General features: G+C 33.4%; 1 protein-coding gene and 1 long non-coding RNA gene across 5 annotated transcripts; one reads left to right on the forward strand and one right to left on the reverse strand.

Moving 5' to 3' along the window:
* The first annotated feature begins 158 nt into the window (after window positions 1–158).
* LOC113051054 (uncharacterized) lies at window positions 159–20,805 on the forward strand. Of its 4 annotated transcripts, none has more exons than XR_003276838.1 (6): window positions 159–246; window positions 15,725–15,833; window positions 16,461–16,601; window positions 17,369–17,479; window positions 17,652–17,723; window positions 17,808–20,805. It is a non-coding gene; the product is annotated as an uncharacterized LOC113051054 (long non-coding RNA). The 4 variants fall into 4 exon arrangements; XR_003276839.1 differs by lacking the exon at window positions 159–246 and adding an exon at window positions 15,216–15,290; XR_003276840.1 differs by lacking the exon at window positions 159–246 and adding an exon at window positions 15,232–15,286.
* Window positions 8,909–15,210, reverse strand: LOC113051052 (peroxisomal biogenesis factor 3-like). The gene is made up of 12 exons (XM_026214667.1): window positions 14,996–15,210; window positions 14,485–14,616; window positions 14,320–14,401; window positions 13,333–13,376; window positions 12,549–12,670; window positions 12,394–12,460; window positions 11,037–11,091; window positions 10,750–10,900; window positions 10,367–10,437; window positions 10,056–10,178; window positions 9,778–9,874; window positions 8,909–9,683 (listed from the first exon to the last, which is right to left on the reverse strand). Exons 1-12 carry the CDS (start codon window positions 15,066–15,068, stop codon window positions 9,600–9,602), a joined length of 1,101 nt encoding a protein of 366 aa, XP_026070452.1. The 5' UTR covers window positions 15,069–15,210; the 3' UTR covers window positions 8,909–9,599.
* Window positions 20,806–21,453: the final 648 nt, after the last annotated feature.

Raw genomic sequence — 21,453 nt, forward strand, 5'->3', positions numbered from 1 at the left:
GAGGAATCGAAGCCTGACATGTTAACCTAATGAGCAAATAAAGACATACCCGTGTAATGACATGGGATCTCTGGAATGCTCTAGTGTAATGTACTGAATATTTATGAGATAAAAAAATGGCCTATAGGAGAGGAGAAATTGACTGGCTAGTTGGTCAGAATGAGACCAGAAAATCTCTGGCACTCTGTTAAACACTCATATTTTGTCTGTTGGAGAATTATATGAAGATGGAGAGATGATCCCAAGGTCAGTGTGTTGCTGTATTTTATTCAGTCTGTTTAGTGTAAAATCCATGAGTGAGGAATCAAGTGTGAACAGTTGGGTTTCACCATTTAACAACTTGATGACCAGCCGTTTAACTCACCCCAGTCATTTTTGAGTAACATTCGAGTTTTCAGAGGTTGATTTCTTCATCAGTAATTAAATTAAAAAGTTTGAAGTCATCAATGTAACTTTTGCATGACTTTGATTTTCCAGAGCATAAATTAGGTTTTCAATTTTAGTGCGCTGAAACTTTTACAATGTGCTCAACTTTGAAAATATAATTTAAGGTTGTAAATATTATATTGCGGCATGTAAGTTTATACATGACTTTATTCTATTCTATTTGTATTATTCTGAACCTTATGTAATATCAGTTTATCGGTGGCATAAAATCAGTGTTACCCTAGATATAAATATGAGTAGACAACATCAACAAATCAACAATCTATTAAATAATCCGATAAACAAACAAGAGTGTAAAGCAAACATTAGAGCTCATAGTTCTTGTCTGTTCACTTTGATATGTATATTGGATGGATGTTCAGTGGAATGATTATGAAGTGATTTCAGGGAGTGGGGCAGACCGCAGTGTCTGCATTCCTCTACTGGATGTGAAGCACAGCTCTATTGCTCTAGTTGGGTTATTACCCACCTCGGTGAATGCTCTTACATCTGTGTTCTGGAACTTTCCAGTGATCTCTCTTCACCAGTCCTGGTGGAATCACTACTAAAACACTCCCTAATTACATACAGTTGTGCTTGTACACACAATATTGTTACTAAGGAGTCATGTCTAAACATGACACAAAGGTAATATTTATTTTTCCCGAGAGAAATGTTGACTCTCGGGCTAATGAATCTGGGTAATAAATAAGTTTCATTTGACTTATGACATGAATTTGCTGTTGTTGTTTTGACATCCACTGATATATGGAAATAATAAGCTAGTGTTTTTAGATGATTATATTTTAGATGAGTTTTTTTTTATTATTTTTTTTATAGTATTTCATGTGGTTTCTGAGTGGTTTATTTTTCCTTATTTGCAAAAATTTAAAGACATACATTTAAAAAATATATACTATAAACTGTATTTTTTGCTTTTTACTTGTCCTGTTTTGAAATCTGCCAATAGATGAATATTAATGAAAATAAAGAGAAGCTTTCACAAAAACACAAATATTTTTTTAAGCTATAGTATTTTTTCTTAGTAGTTTAATAGGCTTTCAATCTCTGTCTGTTTGAGCTTTTTATTTTTTATTTATTTTTTTATGTAGGCTACTTTATATCTTTATTAGTATTTTTTTTCTCCTCAAGTTCAAGGTAGTTCTTGGTATTTGTTTCTGCTTGGTAATAAGTGAAAATCAGTACAATATGTAATATGTAAATGAGTACAATAAATGTATTGTTCAACATTAAGGCAAATTAAGTTTTATTTCTGGTTATCCATCATTAGCGAATAATGTGATGAACTATACTTGTAGTTATTCTGCGGGACAGCTGTGTGAACTCGATGGGAACCGACTTCAGACATTTATTATCACCTTGACACCAGTTGGTTAAAGTCATAAAAATTACTTCAAAAAAGGAAGTTAGTTCTGTTAAAAACTCTCATATTATTTGTTGGCTGATGGAACTTGACTTGATTTTATGTTGTCCAATGCAATGAAATACAGTCAGTTTTATATGCTGCTTATTTCTTTTTTGTGTGTTTGATATATATGTTTACAAATTACAGACATAATCTTATGAAATGTGTTAATTAAAGTTATACATACACCAAAATCATAAACATATATGTGTCCATAAATAAATTAAATACTGTATAATTGTGCAAATTTTTCTAATGAGACATAATATTCAGTTTATGTTTGAGCTAAAAATGTATACCAGACATATGTGAGCCCACGCAAGATACCATCTATATCTAAAACATTATACAGAGCTTAATATAGCAGTGTTCACCATCTTATCATCTCTTTATAATATCTGGCAGGGCAAAATCACGTCATAGAGTTCAGCTTGTTCTCTATCGTATAAAGTCAAACAGGTGTTTAAAGGCCTGTAGCCATTTTGTGACTGGGACATGGATATACAGCTGTTATGATGTCAATATTGACCTATTAGCTATTAATACACAGTGAAGATTCAGGAGAAGTGATTTCACTTTTCCATCTGTTATGTGTTCATTGTTGTCTATCAACAAAAATGCGAAAGGTTTGAGTGAAAGAAAAGGTAAACAAGATACGTCCTTATCATAATCAGTATAATTATGATGGTCCTTTCCATTCGGTTTCTTTATGATGTAAAGAAAACTTTGCAGCCATATTTTTAAACTTCTTTCAGTTTTGTTATTATGACACCCCCACTCAAGCTATCCATATCTTTATTGCTGATCTGAGTCTAATGAGTTTTTTGATAAGAACAGTCACGGGTTTAAAGGAGGTAATTTCCTATGTGAGAGTGTATATAAAAAATAGGAATTATGATTAAAATACATATAGGCTAACACTTGATGTACTAGATTTTACATATATTGTTATGTTCATAATAATGTTGCATGTATCTTTAATTTGTCTTCACTTACATTTTGAAAATTACTTGTATTATGTACAAAGTGTTTATCTTTCACTTTTGTTTTTACCACACATCACTATCTAACAACCCAACGTTCACTATATTTCAAAAATCAGCATCATAGTCATCGTAATAATTAAATTATGCCTATTCTCTCTGTATTTATGTATATTTTCTGAAGCACTTTCTAAAAAAAAGAAGAAATAAAAGCCTGGTATTTGTATTATTCTTTATTTTCTTGTTTTCTTTTCTTTCCAGTTCCATTCAACTGTGATTATGAAAAACCAAGGCTTGTGGTTTTATTAAAACCAAGTTCAAACAAGAATATAGTAGTTCATAATGTAACCAGATTAATTTGATTTAATTTAGATAATTAATTAATTTAGATTATTTTAAATAATTTAATTTCCCTTTCTTGTACTTTTCTTCTTGTTGAAACTCCAGAAGATGTGGCTTTGTGTCTCAGACACAGGTTAAACAGCGCACAAAGCACTGTTAAGAAGTACAGACTTCTCACTGTTTCTTTAAGACGCGCACGCGAGTATTCTCGCCAGGGGGGACACGTCATCCTTCCGGGAAATTGAGACTGTACAGTAATCCTGAGTATTTCCCTTGTTTTGTTGTCTTGGAGGTGAGAAGACAAATCACCCTTTTCCAAAAACATCTCGCGTTTGAAACGAAACGAATATTGCTGGAATAATGAAAGGTCAGGGTCAATATTTTGATTTGCACTTTCGGTCTGACACATCGCATTCCAGTCAAACGTTAGTCATCGAAAACGCCTGCTTTCTCTGTTAGATGTCATGAAATCTAATGATAGCTACAGGACAATATCTGTTAGTATACCTTAGCTCACTATGAACACAGTCAGTTCCTTTAAATTTTTTATATTATCATCATTTTATTTTAATATTAATATTTTATATTTGTTATTATTATTATTATTTGAATTTATGCTTTGCTATTCTAACAATAACTTAATTAACTATAGTATTTTGCTGAGACTATGGCTAGCATAGTCAATTTTGTTGTATATAAAATAATATTTATTTTTACGTAAATATGCCCCTCCCTTTACCCGATTGCAGCCAGAATATAAAACTAAAAATATAGACATTATCATATGAATCCAAATCCACCTAAATCATTTTCTAAACCATTTTGAAACAATATTAATCATTCTGAAACTAAATTAAATTTTCGTTGGTTACAGTGTAGCATGCTGAAGCGATAAACATCAAACTCTGGTTTAATATTGGTTACTTCCTAAACTAATTACAAACGTTTGAACATAAAAGTAAAAGTCAAGACCCAAAAATGGTTCATCGGTATGATGTAGGAATATATATATATATATATATATATATATATATATATATATATATATATATATATATATATATATATATATATATATATATATATATATATATATATATATTATAGATAATAATTGGCCCAGTTTTTTTTTTTCTGTCACACTTTTGCTGTTGTTTAATATTTACTAAGTATTAGTTAATATTTATAATTTTAGTTATATATTCAGGGGTATATTCAGTATATTCAGTTAATTAAAAATGTTTATATATATTTTGATATGTTTTGTTAACTTTTATATGATAAATCATTTTTATAATATGTCACGTCTTCACATGGTATCCAATGTAAAATCTGGGTCTTGAAGCAAAACAAGTCACTCCAGGTGGTTTCAAGGCTTCCACCTCATATACCTCAAAGTGACTAAATAATTGCCCATATTTCAAGTCTGACAACGTGTTTTTTTTTCTTTTTTCTATATTTAGTTGGAGTTTTGTGTGGGCTGAGATTGATATTTTCCAACCAGCCTTGACAGTGGATACAGAACGTACGCAAGCTTCTTCATCTTGTGTATAATAATATAAAATAATATTGTATTACATTATAGAATGTAATAATATATGTGATTGTTGATTGTATTTTTGAAATTAATTGTTAATGGTAATACTAAAAGGTACATTGTCTTAAATGACTCAGCAGCAAAGTGGCCCAAATATCTATAGCATCACTTGCTCAGTATAAACGTTGACACTGCTTTCTCTAAATAATATTTTAGATTTCTTTCCTCTTACATATGTGACATAGACAGCTGTATGGCTCATAGTTATTTATAAAGTCCCAGTTAACTCAGTGCTACCTTCACACTGCCCTCACCCTGGTACACACACCACAGCACTGTGTACGTGTTTACATCGGCTGTCCATAGTGACGGACTCCCGCCCAAAAGACTTTCGTCACAGACAGTCAAAGTAGGGAAAGCCAGGATTCCCAACCCCATCGCAGGCTGTGATCTCATTTTTCTCTCCAGCAGACCTCTTGCATTTTGTTCTTACGGTCTTTTATGCAAACAGCATGTAGGGTGGGAGCAAATACCTATCATTCCCCACAAAAGCAGAAATGCCTTACGTAATTCATAAGGAAACCAAATTGAATCACACTTGGATCGTAATACATGTCAAGCATATTTAGCGAGGACTTCCTCTTTTTGGAGGCGTACCTTTTCCTGTCTTCAGTTTTTGGTTTCCATTTAGAATGAAACTTCTTTTTATGGTAATGCAAATTACGCTCTCTACTATGCACTTCCTGTAGATGTGAAAGTATATTGCAACATGTTCTGTGACTAAGGAAGTTTTATACAAAAAAATTTTTTCTCTCATTTCACATTCTCTACCTCAGGCAAACCTCATTTTCATAATTCATTTCCTATTCCCAACTTCTTCAATTTGCTGTAAATTCAAAGAACTGGATTAATTGGGACATTTGACTTCTTACTGGCATGTGGAACATAATTTGCTCTAATTTCTGGTATTTTATTTCAAGCAGGGAATTGAAGCAGCACAGGCCTCCTATAAAACCCAATGCACTTAGTCTTAAAGAGCCACGTAATATATAAGAAGTCACATGACTGCCTGTAAAGTATGTAGCTCTGAATGATAGAAACATTATATGGTGAGCACAGAGCTGCACGAGAGGCTTCATCCAATCGGCTTGCTAAATTGAGATGACATCATCTGACTGCTCTGTGGTGTGACTACAGTAGGCATCATTGCAGCATAGGATTAATAGTTGATGATAATCCCTTGAGATCAGCCAATCAGATTGCAGGAAAACCAACAACACAATGCAGGACTGAAGCCAGATCCCTGTGCCTGGCCTTACCTGTGATAATAGTATCACAGGTAAAATTATGTAAAGGATGAAGATTTCTAACAACATCGTGATATTTGTTTCTAAAAATGCTTATTCATAATTTTCGGAGCACAATACAGTTCTATATACTGTAGACTATTTTTCATTAATTTGGTAGAATATTAACTTGCATGAGCTCATGTGATGATGAGTTCATTGTGTGCAGTCTGACATCATGATGAGTCAGAGAGTAACAGGACTCTGGAAATGCAGGTAAAGGCAGATGAGTCATAGATCAGCAGCAAAACAAAACCGCCCTGTCCCAGCTTTTCCTGATTATTATTTAAAAGACAAATTCTCATTCACAGTCTCTTTTTATATTTTTTTATTAATTCTTTTGTAATGTCACTTAAGCTAGCCCATGCTATTATTATGTCGTGGAAGACTGTCATCTTATAAAGCCAGGGGTTTTCAAACTAGTGTCCGGGAATACCCAGGGGGCCACAAGATGGTCTGTGGAAATATTTAGAGACAAAATGTTTTAAATATTTTAAAACTAAATAAAGGAAAAAAAAAGAATGAAATTTTTTTTTGTTTAAAATAAAATAAATTAGTAAATAAATAGATAATGCATCTAACAGTACAGTGCTATAATGAATATAAAGAATATAATGTCTAAAATAGAAAAGAAATATTTTTTAATAATAATTGGGTCCCATGCACAAGGTTGATCACATTTAGAGTGCCGTGGCATCTAAAAGATTAAAAACCCTGTTATAAACCTGTTAAATAAGTCATGTTTTTAACAACCAATGTTCTTCATTAACAGTATTCACATTTTATATAATATTTGTTTACACATTGCACTCACTACGTTCATAGCATGATTATTTAAAGGTGAAGTGTGCTATTTCTGCAACACACAAACAGATGTCAAACACTCACCCCATTCTTAAATATCTGGTTATATTCTTTGTCTGGCACTGTTATAAAAGCATACAAGTTATATAAATGTTTGAGTATTTTGTACACATGACAATAATAATAAGTTAAAGCCCTTTAGAGAGCACTTTATAATCCAAAATTGCTTAGTCCTGCACTATTATGTAGGCTAATATTGGCTAACCGAGATAATGTTATTCAAACTTTACAATGATTACAAGAAGATATTTCCCTTATATTCCTGTACTTGGTGTAAACAGTTTCAGTAAAAAGGTCATGGGACAGTAACCAAAGACCCGTGTCATGTAATGAAGGGGAATTTCCTGTTTGCTGATACACAACAAAAAGCATGCTGAGCACGGAGCGAGTCATGTGACTTGAGGTGCTTTCATGTGGTATTTGCAATATGGAAAACACCCACATAATTATTCAGCATTTTCAGGCGGCTTATGCAACAATGAGCCCATTCTTGCTGTTTCCTCATATATAGCTCATCCCTTGTCAAAAAAAAAAAAAGTACATGTCAAAAATATGACCCATGCAGTTTCAGCTGTCTAATCTACTTCATAATTATTTTACGTCATGTTTCTATAAACTTTGATTTTCTGATCTCATTTTCCTGTACACTTGGCTGGTGTGTAGGTATCTGTTGTGGTATTAGCCACAAACTGACCCACACAGCTGCCCGAACGATGCCTCAAACTGATGTAATTCACTTGTTTACTCCATAGGCTTGTGCTTAGCACTGTGTCTGGTACAAGACTTGCTGACCTCAGTTCCTGACTGTATCCTGCAGATGCTTTCTTATCCAAAGCAATTTACTGTACACTTACTATAGTGACAGTCAACTCTGCATGAAAAGAGATAGTTCACTCAAAAATGAAATTCTATAATTTTTTTCATTTTTGGGTGAACTATTTCTTTATCAGCTCAGATTCTACCATATCCCTAAACTCTAGATGACTGTAAAGGTCTTAATTTGGCTGTAAAATTAAAATGTCATATATTACTAATTAATTAAATTAGTATTAAATTACAAATGGAACAAAATGCACACAGTACTATTACTGATCAGAAATTTGGTTTCATTAAGTTTTTTTTATTAAAAATAATATTTGTATTAAAAATGATGCATTAAATTGATTAAAGGTGACATTTAGACTTTTTTTTTGAATTTCTATTTCAAATAGATGTTCTTTTTTCATTAAACAATCCTGAAAACACCAGATAAGAATGTACTTAGAGATTACAATGATTTCTGAAGGATCACGTGATGCTGAAGACTGGAGTAATGATTGCTGAAAATTCCCACAAATACATATTAAAATATATTCAAATGGAAAACTTTTAAATTGCAATAATTTTTTTTTTTTTTTTATCAAATAAAGCCTTGGCATAAAAAATAAAGACATTCATTATTTTGTGACCATAAAATTATGAAAATTATACAAATACAGTCACAAACTAAACTGACAAATCATAAGATTATGCAATGTCGCGATTTTAACAAATAGCTATTCATTCTTAATGTATTAATTAATTTCTTTCCAATACATCAAAAGGTGACATTTAGTCTTATCCACAAAGGAGAAAAGTTTTTTGGGGGTGAAAAGCAAGTATTTCGTTAATAGGGTTGTGTTTTGTGCAGTAGCATTTGTCATATGCTTCCCACATGTTCAGGAATCTATTCTGTCAGATATTACTTAATTTCTTCCCGATTTTATTTCTGTAGAAAATTTGTTTGTGACTAAAAGTTGTTCAGTTCCTATGAGCTTGATTGTAGATATGTGCTGCCCTCTAGAGTAACCTGGGAGAATTTTATTTCAAGGAAGAATCAAAATAATTGTCCTCTAGCTTTCTTTTATTGCAAGAAAGCAGCCAGTTGGTTCAATAATGCTTCATTTTAAAAAGCCAAAACAACAAACAGAGTTTTCTAGTCAAATAATGCATAATTTTTTATTAATAATATTATTACTCACAGTATTTATTAACATTCATGGGTCATTTTACAAAAGGAGAAGTATACTACAACCTGCAGAGTTTGTAAAACAAAAACAAGTCCAATAATTCTCCTTAATTAGTAGAACCAAGTAAATATGAATTAAAATACTCCCAATATGTATTATTTATATCAGTAGCAGTGCAATCATCATGCATTGTTACCGTTGCAGAGGTGAGCATGTCCGTGTCTTGGTCCTGGAGAGCGTCCAGCAACATCAGATTCAGAGATATCGTATATAAAATGTCCATAATTCACCCTTTAAAGTCAACCCTGCAGATGTGAATGCATGGAGAATCATTATGTATGTATTATCTTCTATGCTAGCCGTGGCGTGACAAGTTATGTTATGCTACAGGGATTAAAAAAATAAATAGAATGTAGTAGAGTTTATTATAGCATGTAAAAATGTTAGCATGCCTGGTTGGGACAAGGTTTACAAACAGGACAGCTAGCAGATCATGTGGAAGCAGCTCATACAGAATGCCTGAACTCCATTAGACACTCTTCTCTCAGAACAGCAGCGAGGTTGTTTCCCCTGGGTTGATTTTAGGGTGTGCGAGGAGAACAATTCTGTGCTGTACAGCATGAGAGTTTCTTTAAAGTAGAGGAATTCCGCTTTCACAAGTTTTCACAATCTTGCTCAGTCCTGTGCTTAATTCTGAAGTTCCTGAGGCGTGCTGAACGTTTCGTACACGTTGGCGGCAAACTCTTTCACCTGGTCTACCAATAAGAGATCCTAAAAACAAGAAAGAAAGCCAATATTGATGTGTGGGAGCAGCTTTTATACCACAAGAAAGTCAAAATGTGTCGATGCATATGAATGTTCTCACTTGGACAAAATGACTGGGTATTTCACTGCATATTGAATGTATCTGTCCGTTGATGATGGGAATGATTTTGGCTAGTGGGAGGCTTACATGTGATAGTCTGGAAGAAAAGCACGTAAAAAAACAGGAATTATTTGTACATCACCAATATTGTTCGCGAACTCGAAATTTACTGACCTTAGGAAAGTTATAAAATGGCTTAAATGTTGCTTAATTGTCCAAATACTTTTTGGGGTCACTGTACGAACCTTCCTGAAAAAAATGTATTTGTGTACACTGACCGGTCAGGTGTGCTGGAAGGGTTGGAGTCCCCCTGTGGGGGTCGGAAAAACTCTGACATGTTGTCTAGGAATCGGATAAAGCCTCGGCTCAAGCAAGTACAGAGTACAGTAGTGAAGTCTGGACTGAAAAAAAACCCCTGTAATTAGTACATATCTAAACTACTGATTTCAACCAATTTGGTCTCATCTTCTTCTTTTTTTTTAAATGCTCTCTGAATCCAGAATTGTGTTTTTCATACAAAAGCTCATAAAGTTATAGAATTCCTTTAAAAAGGAACTAGGTTTACACAGGTGCCTTGATTTCCCCTCACCTTTCAAGTATATCTCTTGTTTCATTCAGCAGCTTGATTGTTGTGACATCATTCTCTGTGAGACCACAAGCCTAAAAAATATTACACAAATATATATTATTTTTTTCAGGATTCTAGATGTATAGAAAGTTATTAACAACATATATTGGATTACAGATTATAGATATAATCCATTGCAACATTTTACATGTCTTTACTGTCACTTTTAATCAATTTAATGTGTTCTTGCTAAAAAAAAAAAAAATTGGTAGTGTATCATGAATCAAAATATTATTTATGTATACTTTATATTATATAAGTATAGCTGTATGCATATAATTGAAGCTATACATTAATAAATCTTATTCAGAAAAAAAAACCCCGAATAAATGATACATCTCTACCTGCGAGGCTAGTGTGTCCTCTTCATCAGGCATCATGTACCATGAAAGACTTTTGTGTTTAGAGGAAGCACAGCCCTCCTCCACTAACTGTCTGATCTGAGTGAACTGTTCCTCCAACTCTTGTAGGGACAAACTCTGCTTCAGAGGCACCCTGAGGAGACATGGACTTTCCGGCTAAATATACAGGAAGACTGATACAACACAATAGCTGCAATGGCAAATAAAGCCATGAGAATGGGATGAGTAGATTAAAATTCATTCATCATCTACTCAGTCAGTCAACGTACGGTCCAAGAACTTCCTGGACAGCTTTCTTCACCACTGTTATCAGCTCAATGAGCCCTGACAAAAACAAAAACTGAAGATCAGCATCAATTATAGGGGAAATGCATTGTATTTTCAGGGCTTGCATTTTCAGGGGCATTTATTTAAGCTGTGAATATGTGGAAGATTTTTATTGGTGGGATTTTGCTCAATCAAGTATGATCAAGATGAATCTAGTCATACTTATACATACGTGTTTTATTCCATTAGAATCATATAGCCTTTGTGTGAAAGGAATGTGCCTATGTCTGCAAAAAACATCCTGACCACCACTTTTCTTTACCATAGCAAGTCTCAGGAAACATCTGGAAAAACATGCAATGGGTCTCTTCTCTTTACCATAGCTCCTCCCTAGGGAGGGATCAAAATTGCAAGCATAAGGAAAAGTTTGACTATTTGGAAACGCCCTGTATAGGGTATAAAATGAGATGCAACCTAGCATTCGACAGAACTTCTTGCAACAAGCTCTCGACTTTGTTTTGCTTAAAATAAAGTCTTTTCTTCTGAAAGAAAAATCCCTGACTGAGTTTGATCCTTGGGAGAACCGGCAAAATACACCACAAATATTTCAACAAAAATTCAATAATACATTTTCACCTTGCAGAGTTTACTTCCCAAATCTTCCATCTGTTTAAAAATATGATGTATAATATTTGTTATGACATATAACACTTAACTCTTAAACTCTTAAATCAGCTTTTCCACAAATACATACTTGCCCTGATAATCAAATCTTCTTCATACCGCTTGCTCCAGTTCTGCAAATCAGTTTTTGGGTATGAATGATGACTTGCTTCATCAACACCTGCTTGCACCACCTTCTGGTGAGTGACTAACAGCAGATGGAGTTCATGCATCAGTCCTCTATTGCTATACCTGCAGTTCCTGGATCTACAATGCTGAAATTTGTGCCGAATTTGAAACACTGAATTTGTGGAAGCAAATAAAGTGAAATAATATTATACATCGTATTTTTAAACCGATTCAATATTTCGGAGGTGAATTCTGGAAGGCGAATATGAATTTCGGAATTTTTAATTATGAAAATGTGTTAAATATTTTGAATTGAAATATTCACAGCTTAAATAAATAGCTATGTTAAATTTCATCCCCTAAAATGCAAGCCCTGAAAATACAACATATAAAAAATGCAAGAACTGTCAATGCAGTGCATTATTTTTTCAGTTGGTGCAATTCAACATGCTTTTTTGTTTCAAAGACATTTGTCATTATTTTTCCTTCATATAATAATCTCTTAAACAGAAGATTAAACTCTAATGCAGATTAAATGCTCTTATACAGATTTGACATTGTCCTCACCTTCTCCAAGAAGGTGCTGGATACTTGACAGATATTGTTGTTGAACATCAGGAGGGGCCAAGGGGGTCTAAAGTAGCAGTATAAGAGAAATGAAGTAACATTTAAATGCTGTAACATGGTAAAATCAAGATGCTTTGCACCAAGCCCTGAAATACCATTCCATTCTTTGTCACAGAGTTGTCCAGGTACAAGTAGCCACCAATTATGTTGAGCTGAACTCTGAGTAACACCACCAGCATGCAAGTGCTGTAAACCGCCACAATGCTTCGGGTAAAACCTAGAGAGTAGAAATCATTATATGAGAAGAGGAATAGATCAGAGTTTGATTAAAGTCAACTTGAATTTTATGTTTGTAACCCATTTTACTTCCATAATCTGACATATTATTGTGATACAGGACATTCAACTAAAAATTGCAGGACGGGAATCAAGTTGGTGTTGCCTTAATAACTATTTGGTCATTGCAACCAATAATGTTTTATTATCAATTCTGAAAACATTCATGCTGCTTAATATGTTTGTGGAAACTATGATTATTTTTTTCAGGATTCTTTGATTAATAGAGTTCAAAAGAACTGAATTTATTTTAAATATACAGATTTTGTAACAATGTTAATTTTTTTAAATTATTATGTTAAAGCCTTTACTATCTGCCCTTACATTCTTTCCGAATAATATTCATTCTTGTATATATATATATATATATAAAAAAAACTACATTGAATTGCCTTCAATTAGCTAAGAAATTGTTTTGCAGATTGTTACAGATTGCAAAGACAAACCATTTATTCTTAAGAACTGATTTAAAGTTCACAATAACACTAGGAATCTGCATTAAGAAAGTAAACACCCGAGTAAGTAAAATTTGATTTCATGTTGACTTTAATCCAATGCATCCATAATATTACCAAAAATAAAAAATAAAATTCTTCAACTCACTAATAATCTTTAGATCCTCCCAGATTTCAAGTTTATTAGCTGGCCTGTGTAGGAAGACATGATCACTTATGTCAGTTAAGTTTATTTATTTTGTAATTAGGTCTGTTCGATAAATCGCATGCAATAGTTAATGCGCATCTTGTCAGTAAAGCTGGCTCTGTAATCAGCAGTAAATCTACATCACTTGCGCACTTTCACATGGAGCAGCATTAAAGGGGTCATATCATGCTTTTTTAAAGATCATTATTTTGTGTATTTGGTGCCACAGAATATGTTGACATGCTTTAATGTACAAAAAATATGTTCCTATGTTCACGAAACGGTCGTCCATAAAATGTGTTGCTGTTCTGTTGTAAGTAATCTTAAAGATTGCTAAATGCATCTATTTTCAAAAGGCCAAATAAAGTGCTTTTGCTTTGACCTAGATACACACAGCATCTCCCTGACATGACTGCTTCAACACTAGCTGCGGTTATTGAAACCACGCTTTCTTTCTTTGCGTGAACATTTGGGCGCCATTACGCAAATATTTCCACATAGTGATGTAGACATGTGGGGCCGTGTTTGAACGAGCCGTTTTAGGGAGGTGTGAAAGAGTCTTAAATTTGATAAAGAATATCTCTTTGGATTTGAGACTTTAGTCTTTGCAACTTGACAGATCTTTTTCATGCACCAAGAGCTTGTGACTCCAAAGAGAAAGGAAAAATTGAAAATCGCATCATACGATCCCTTTTACTACATAGAGCTCACTGTCTAGCTGCGCAAAAACACGATCATATTTTGTGCATGTTTGGCACAGCTTTTCAGTGAACAACGACTCTGTGAAGTTAATTCTGCTCCATGTGAAAACACGCAGGTGATGGAGATTTACTGCTGATTACAGAACAGGCTTTACTGACAAGATGCTCATTAAATATCACATGCAATTTATCATGCAGCCCTATTTGTAATGTAGATAATCATCTATAATTTACACGACTGACTCACTTAGTTTTCAGCAAAGCGGTGAGGTTCTCTGAGTTCAGGTGATGTACGATTGTCTCTCTGAGAGTAGGGAGCATTGATAACACTAAATACAAAAAATAAAAAAACACAACTTACATCACTTTCACAACATTTATTACTTGATTATATCATTCGGTTTATTTTTACCTGTCATGTTACATGTCCTCTGGTTGCTTTCAAAATGAAACTGTCTGCGAGCTTGGGCAATGTACTCAGCTGCCTCTCGCTCCTGCATCTCCTGAATTTTTCTTTGTGCATATTTACCAAGCAGATAGACACCTGGGCATGAAGTTTGAGAAAACATTACAATATAATATACATCTTAAGAAACTGACATGCAATATGTCAGATATATTCAATTATATAAATATGTATGCTGGCTAAAAGTATCAGGGTAAGGTCCATATCAACTTTCTTTTACTGTGCCAGTAGAAAAACTAGGTGACAGGTGAACTGAGATTGATTAGGTGGATGTGGAAATAAGATCTAATGCTTGGCAACACTGTAAAAACATGCTGAATTATATATTATAGCATATTAACACATTATAACTACATGTATTTTTATTCAGCTATTAAAACAAGAAAAAGTTAATGCACTCACACGTAGCTAACAATCTCTAAACTATATGCATGCAGGTGGTCAAGTTGTACGTTACCTCCAACAAAAACCCCAGCGAAGATGAATTTCCTCTTATGGCGTTTAATGAAATTCCATGTAGAACTCAACATTCTAAAAACAGACTTTAGTAGCTTAAAAAACGGCAAAACTAGATGCAAAACGTGTTTTACTCGTAACTCACTAGCTAGCACAATGCTACATGGCAACCGTTAGCAGCAAACAGGCGATCTACAGATAACAGAGAGCGTCGATCGATCGATCGATCATGCGGTCGTTTCACCGCCCTGAACGGTACATCCATTATTACGGTCCTCCGTAAAACACGTGTGTATGTAAGCAAAACGCTACTATTTTCTTTATTGAACTTATACGGTTATAGATTTGTTGAGGATACTGATGGAAATTCAAACAGACAGTGTTGAACCCGTGAAGAGTAATACATACATGGATGTCAAAGTCGTCTGACATGGTAAACTTCTCTGATATGTACCCTTAAATACGGTAGTTACAGCAGTGCTGCATTATTATTTTTTACTGTGAAACCTCTATAAAATAACATGGCATTGCTTTTGAAAGAGTCGAAAGTCCGATTATGTACGTATGCATTTATTTTTGACGATTCATATCTCAGTTTTCTTGAATTATTGTTTTTAATAATAACTAGTGATATTTTGGTTGTCATGGTAAATGAGTAGGATGTGTGCCTACATGGTAAATGTATTTTGTGTGGTTTTGAGTAATTTTTAAATAAACATTACTTTTACAGGCTCTCGAGGCCCTTGAGAACTGTGAGGTTCCAGATGGCTGTCTGATGGTTTACAACAATGGAAATTTCTATTGGAAAAGGAAGAAATGAGGTCAATAAAACAAAAAATGTAAGTAGCTTCACAATGTGCCTAAATATTGATCATTTAAGTAATTATAAAATTATTACATTTATTGTTGTTAGTGCAATTAAGTAGAAGCCAACATCAATACATATTATAATGTTATTGACTATAATCCTATGCTTCAGTATATGTATTCAAAATGTATTAGTCACGTAACAGTTATATGCTGTTTCAGTTATTCAGAAATACATAAACAATACGGTTCTTGCAGACTGTAATGTGAATATACCTCTTTTATGATGGACATGCTTTCAGTTTCTGAATGTAAATAAATTTTGGTATTTTTGTGAGGCTTAAAGTCAAAATGTGAAGGGTGGAATAACTGTTTAGAGATTGTCAAAAATAAACGTCTCATTACAAGGCTTTTTTTTTCTTCTTGTAAGTGATTCATAATCAAATTATGATTACGTTGTGTACAGTCAAGATGAGAGCGAAATATTTGTGTTTTACTTAAATGGTTGCGTAATGTGAATTTCTAAGAACTGGTGATGCATTGCGAACTAGTTTTAAAAATAATTTCTCATTTTATTAATCTCAGACATCCTTATTTGCCATTAACCTATATATTACAGGTTCTGTTATGCTAAGACTTTGATGAATGGTTTTTCTTAGTAGAACACAGAGAAACTTTGGAATAGATGAAACGACCTCACGTCTGAGCCTGCTTTGCTCAAGGCTACTCGGCATGCAGAAATAGTGGCACTGGATCAAGTGCTTGATTGGTGCTGTTTCAGAGAGAAGGACCCAATAGAGGTGTGTGAACAGACTGTACTGTGTGACCGTGGAGCCATGTATCATGTGTGCAGCTGCTCTGCGCCTGGTTCATATCCTTGATGCCAAAATGTGGTTCACCCCGTTTAGAAAAGTTTACACATACAGTACCATTAATGGTTTTGAAAGAAGCCTTTAAAATCCAAAAAGGCTGAATATATTTGATCGAAAATACAGTTATATTGTAAAATATAATTACAATTAAAAAAAATTCCCCAATTATTGTTTTCATTTTTAAGTAGATTTTATTTTTATCATTTCAAATAGAATTTTATCATTGGATTTCACAATTTAGGGTTAGGGTTGAATTTTTAGCCGCCATTACTCCAGTCTTTAGTGTCACATGATCCTTCAGAAATCATGCTCATATGCTGATTTGATGCTCAAGAAACATTTATTATTATTAGAATCAATGTAAAAACAGTTGTGCTGCCTAATATTGTTACATATATAATATAGATTTTTTTTAATGAATAGAAAGTAAAAAAAACAGCATTTATTTTAAATAGAAATATTCTGTAGCATTATAAAAATATCTTTACTGTCACTTTTGATCAATTTGATGCATCGCTGCATAAATATATTAATTTCAAATTACATTTGAACAGTATTGTAGATATTTGTGTCAACCACAGCACAGTTTTTATTGGGAATAGTTCATTTTTAAAGCGTTATTGCGTTTTCCTCAGGTTTTTGTTGTCTGGTAGTATTAAATAATCTCAGCGCTAAAAGGACACCTTAACATTTAGACAGACATAGCTCTTGTTGTATATGGGTGCAAAAATGAGCGGTTTGGAGGCTGTGGATCCATCCTGGACGTCTCATCAGATCATTTACCACATACTGGAACTTCATATAAGGTAAAAGAATTTCCCTCCGATTCCTATCCAGTTCAGTTTAAATTCGGAGACATTCTGAACCGTTCTATGTGGCTAGAATATTTTTCTTGTAGAAACATCCACATTCCCTAAATTGTAGTCCAAACCACATTGCATATTTTTACTGTAGCACATGCTTATTTGCTTATTACAGTGCATCGCTGGCCATAGAGCAGAAGAGGCTGTTAAATACTAAAGACTTTTTATAAACAGGAAAACCCAAATGGTAAGGGAGATCTGTTCATTTTTGCATATTAATGCCCGTTAATGTCTTCATTGTCCTGATGGTTTTTTTTCTCTCTTTTGTTAGCTCTCAAACCTAAAGTGAGGAAAGATTTGATCAGTCCACCAGATGGCGCTGGAGTCATTCAGGTAAAACCAGGATGACAAAATTAGGGAAGAGAAACTTTGACACTCGTTTTGAGCTGAAATGGAAAATATTTGAACATTCAGACATTTATAAGACATTGTGATTTTTGATTTTGCCATCTTTTTGAGATCACTGATTTAATCTACTATTTGAGGTACCACGTTTGCTCATTATCTGGATCACATTGCTTGTAAACCTCCAGGCCTCCTCTTCTCTGTGGCTGGACACTGTTGTCTGATAAAAGCATGTAGAAGCAAAAGACTGGGCCTGTTCTGCATTAAAGCAAAGGTTCTTCTCCAGCTCTCGCTCTCTCTGTGTCCTTATACAACCCAGAGAACTGCTTCTGAACTCTCAATGATCTCAGTCTTGGGCTCAGTAGCAGATGCAGGACAGACCCAGGATTTAGAGTTTTCACTACTCCATAGCCAGAAACTTTAAAGGGATCATTAAAAAATAATTTGTATCATTATTTTCTAACTCTCCTTGGTTGTTTTCTTTAATGGGACACAAAAGGTGAATTTTATAAAGAGTTTTTCAATGATCAATTAGCGTCGCACAGCTGTAGGTCATAGATAGGTGCGTAGGAAAAAAGACTGAAATAGTCAAAATATTAGAAAACAAGACAATCCCGCACACTATCAACTTGCAAAACAATAAAAAATATATATTTTAATAGCAACATTTCGATCGTATGCTCTTCATCAGGCATCAACATTGTATTCAGACTCCATTGTATTTAAAACAACATGACAAATCACAGTGAAGAATCATCAATATCCAATCAAGATTTGTAATTGAATAATCATTAACAACACCGCATTGTTAACTCCACAATTACATACATCGTAAATGCAAAATAAAATAAAATAAATAAAAATAATATACATATAAAATAATATTATTAATGATATCATATATGTAATAATCATATTTCATAACATTCATACCCATAGGTGATAAAGTCTGAAGGGTAAAAATCCAGAACAATTTGCATCTCTGTAAGAGCAATTCAATATCGCCCCCTCTGATGAAGATCATCTGATCAAAACGTTGCGATTAAAATATTTTTTTTATTGTTTTGCAAGTTGATAGTGTGCAGGATTTTCACGTTTTCTCATAAAGAGTTTTTCAAAAACATATATCCCCCCTTTTTTTTAGATAATTAAAGTGAATGTAAATAGAGGCTGACAATCTTTATAATAGAAAAAAAGACTATAAAAGTACCATAAAACTGTATACGAGTAGTCATGCTTTGTTTACTTGTGTTTCCTGGAAGATGGAAAGTCACACAGGTTTGGTATGACATGAGGGCGAGTAAATAATCACAATCAAGTTTTTAGGTCAAGTTTTGAAGGTCTTTCCTTAGGTTTGCCAGGGTTTTTTTTTTTTCACATACTAACTTGGAAAAATACTCAAAATACTACTTTCTTTGTTGCTTCTATACATACAAATGTAAATTAAATATTATTTATATGCCACTATAGTTTGTATTGATATTTTGAATCAGAATTAAAACAAATTCAAGATATGTTCCATTTAAATTTCAACTTCAGTTGAATTTTTTGGGAGTTTTATGTGCTTCTCTGTTATTTTCATTATTTGTATTTTATTTTTAATATTAACATTTAGATCTGTTTTTGTTGTTGTTTTTGTTTATTTCCAGTCAGTCGATGCCAATGCAGCATTTCTTATTTTCACTGAGTTTAGTCTTAATTTCTAAAGTTTTTTCTTATTAGTTTTAGTTTACAATACTAATCCTGATCCGCAGACTTCCACTTGTTTTGAAAGTATTCATGTCATGTTGCGTTTCTGGTTATTAAAGCTCCAATCAGAATGGTTCCCAAACCCCATGTTATTAAATTGCCATGTAATCTGTTATTAGTGGCTGGAAGTGGGTTCTCTGCGGGTACGTATGAAAGAGCAATCAAGCGGTTCTGGAAGTAGATGAGAGGTGTATGAGATGTTTAGGTCTGTCGTTTTTCAAGGTCTGTCATCTTCTGTGGTTAGGGGTTCTGCCGGCCATATCATATATTTAAAAAATATCCTCGGTCAGTTCCAGCTCTGTTATTGTCATTGTAAGCAGAGAATCCATGGGTTTTATTGTTTTGTGATGAATGATCAGACATTGAGCACTCACAGCTGGCTTTTTTAATATGACTGTTCTATCCTGATGTTGAAATGACAGGAGCTGTCACGGCTGAATAAAAATAATCATTTAAATTTGTTCGTGTAAATGGCATGGTCTTAGTATCTTATTCCAAACATCAGAGCACTGGTCACACACCTGGTAAGCATTTGACAGGTGTTATGCCTTGGCAGCGTTACGCAGTGAGTCAGTGCGAATAAAGAACATCATAAAACTAGCTGCAACCACCTACGCTGTCCCTGTTCACATGGAATGAGAACAAATGGTATTTCATAAAGTTTCATTCAGCTTTTAATAGAGTGAAATAAAGTGTTGAATTCATGTGGGTGACCGGTATATTTCATAATAGATTTTCCAATGTACATTTTTTTTTTGTCTGAGGTGAATCGTAGGTTTGTATAATCTCACAGAGGGCTTGGGAAAGCTCACGGAGATTAGGACACAAGGCGTTTTATTCTACAAGTAAGCAAGGATTTATTTTTAAACTTAGTGTTTTTTCATTATTTACAGGAGAAAAGGGTACATGAAAGCTGGATTCTTCTAGTTTTTCTTTAGTCTGAAAGTCAGCAAGTCCTGTTTGTTAACCGTTTTACTTCTTCATTCGGCTTTTTTTGTGAGGGAAACGGGATATTCAGTGGAAATTGAAAGGATTGTGAAAAGGCAAGTTTTGCACATCCACATGTGAACTTGCTGAAAAAGAACAAATTTGCTAAATAGCTATTGGCTAACATTTTTCAATTGCCTTTGTGGCCCAAGTGACATTAATGGAAAAAGACATTCATTTCGGAGAAAGGGAAAGCTATTGCATTTTGATTTGATAAATTGTTGTAATTTAATTTAAAGACAAACATTTGGTAACACTTTATAGTGTTAATTAATATTAAATAATAAATAAACCAAATATATTATTCCAAGCCTCTTATGTTTACCCAGTTGCATTAATCTGACCAAAAATACAGTAAAAACAATAATTTACAACTCTGTTTTAATATACTTTAAAATGCAATTTTCAGCAGCCATTTATAAAGGCTTTCGATTGGAAGTCCAACTCTCTAACCATTAGGCCACAACATCCCTTTTACATTCAAAAGTATTGATCTATTTTCTTAATTTCTTCAATTAATGGATCCCAGACCCCCAATGCTATTGTATACCAATATGTTTTTTAACATTCAAGTGGTATAAATCCTTTTTTTTTTTTACTTTTTTTTTTTTTTGTTCTTTTTGGAGCCCTTATGTCATAGAAACAGTTGAAACATTCCACACAATATATTGTTTTGTGTTCCACTGAAGACATGAGGGCGAGTAAATGATGGCAGAACTGTTCTTTTAACTATGAACAATACAAATATATATATATATGTAAAAAAAAAAAAGAAAAGTAAATTTTCTTAAAATTGTTTATGATGCATTAACTAATGTTAACAGATTAACCTACAT

Source organism: Carassius auratus, chromosome 31, assembly GCF_003368295.1.
Source record: "Carassius auratus strain Wakin chromosome 31, ASM336829v1, whole genome shotgun sequence".
In the NCBI taxonomy this organism is placed as follows: Eukaryota; Metazoa; Chordata; class Actinopteri; order Cypriniformes; family Cyprinidae; genus Carassius; species Carassius auratus.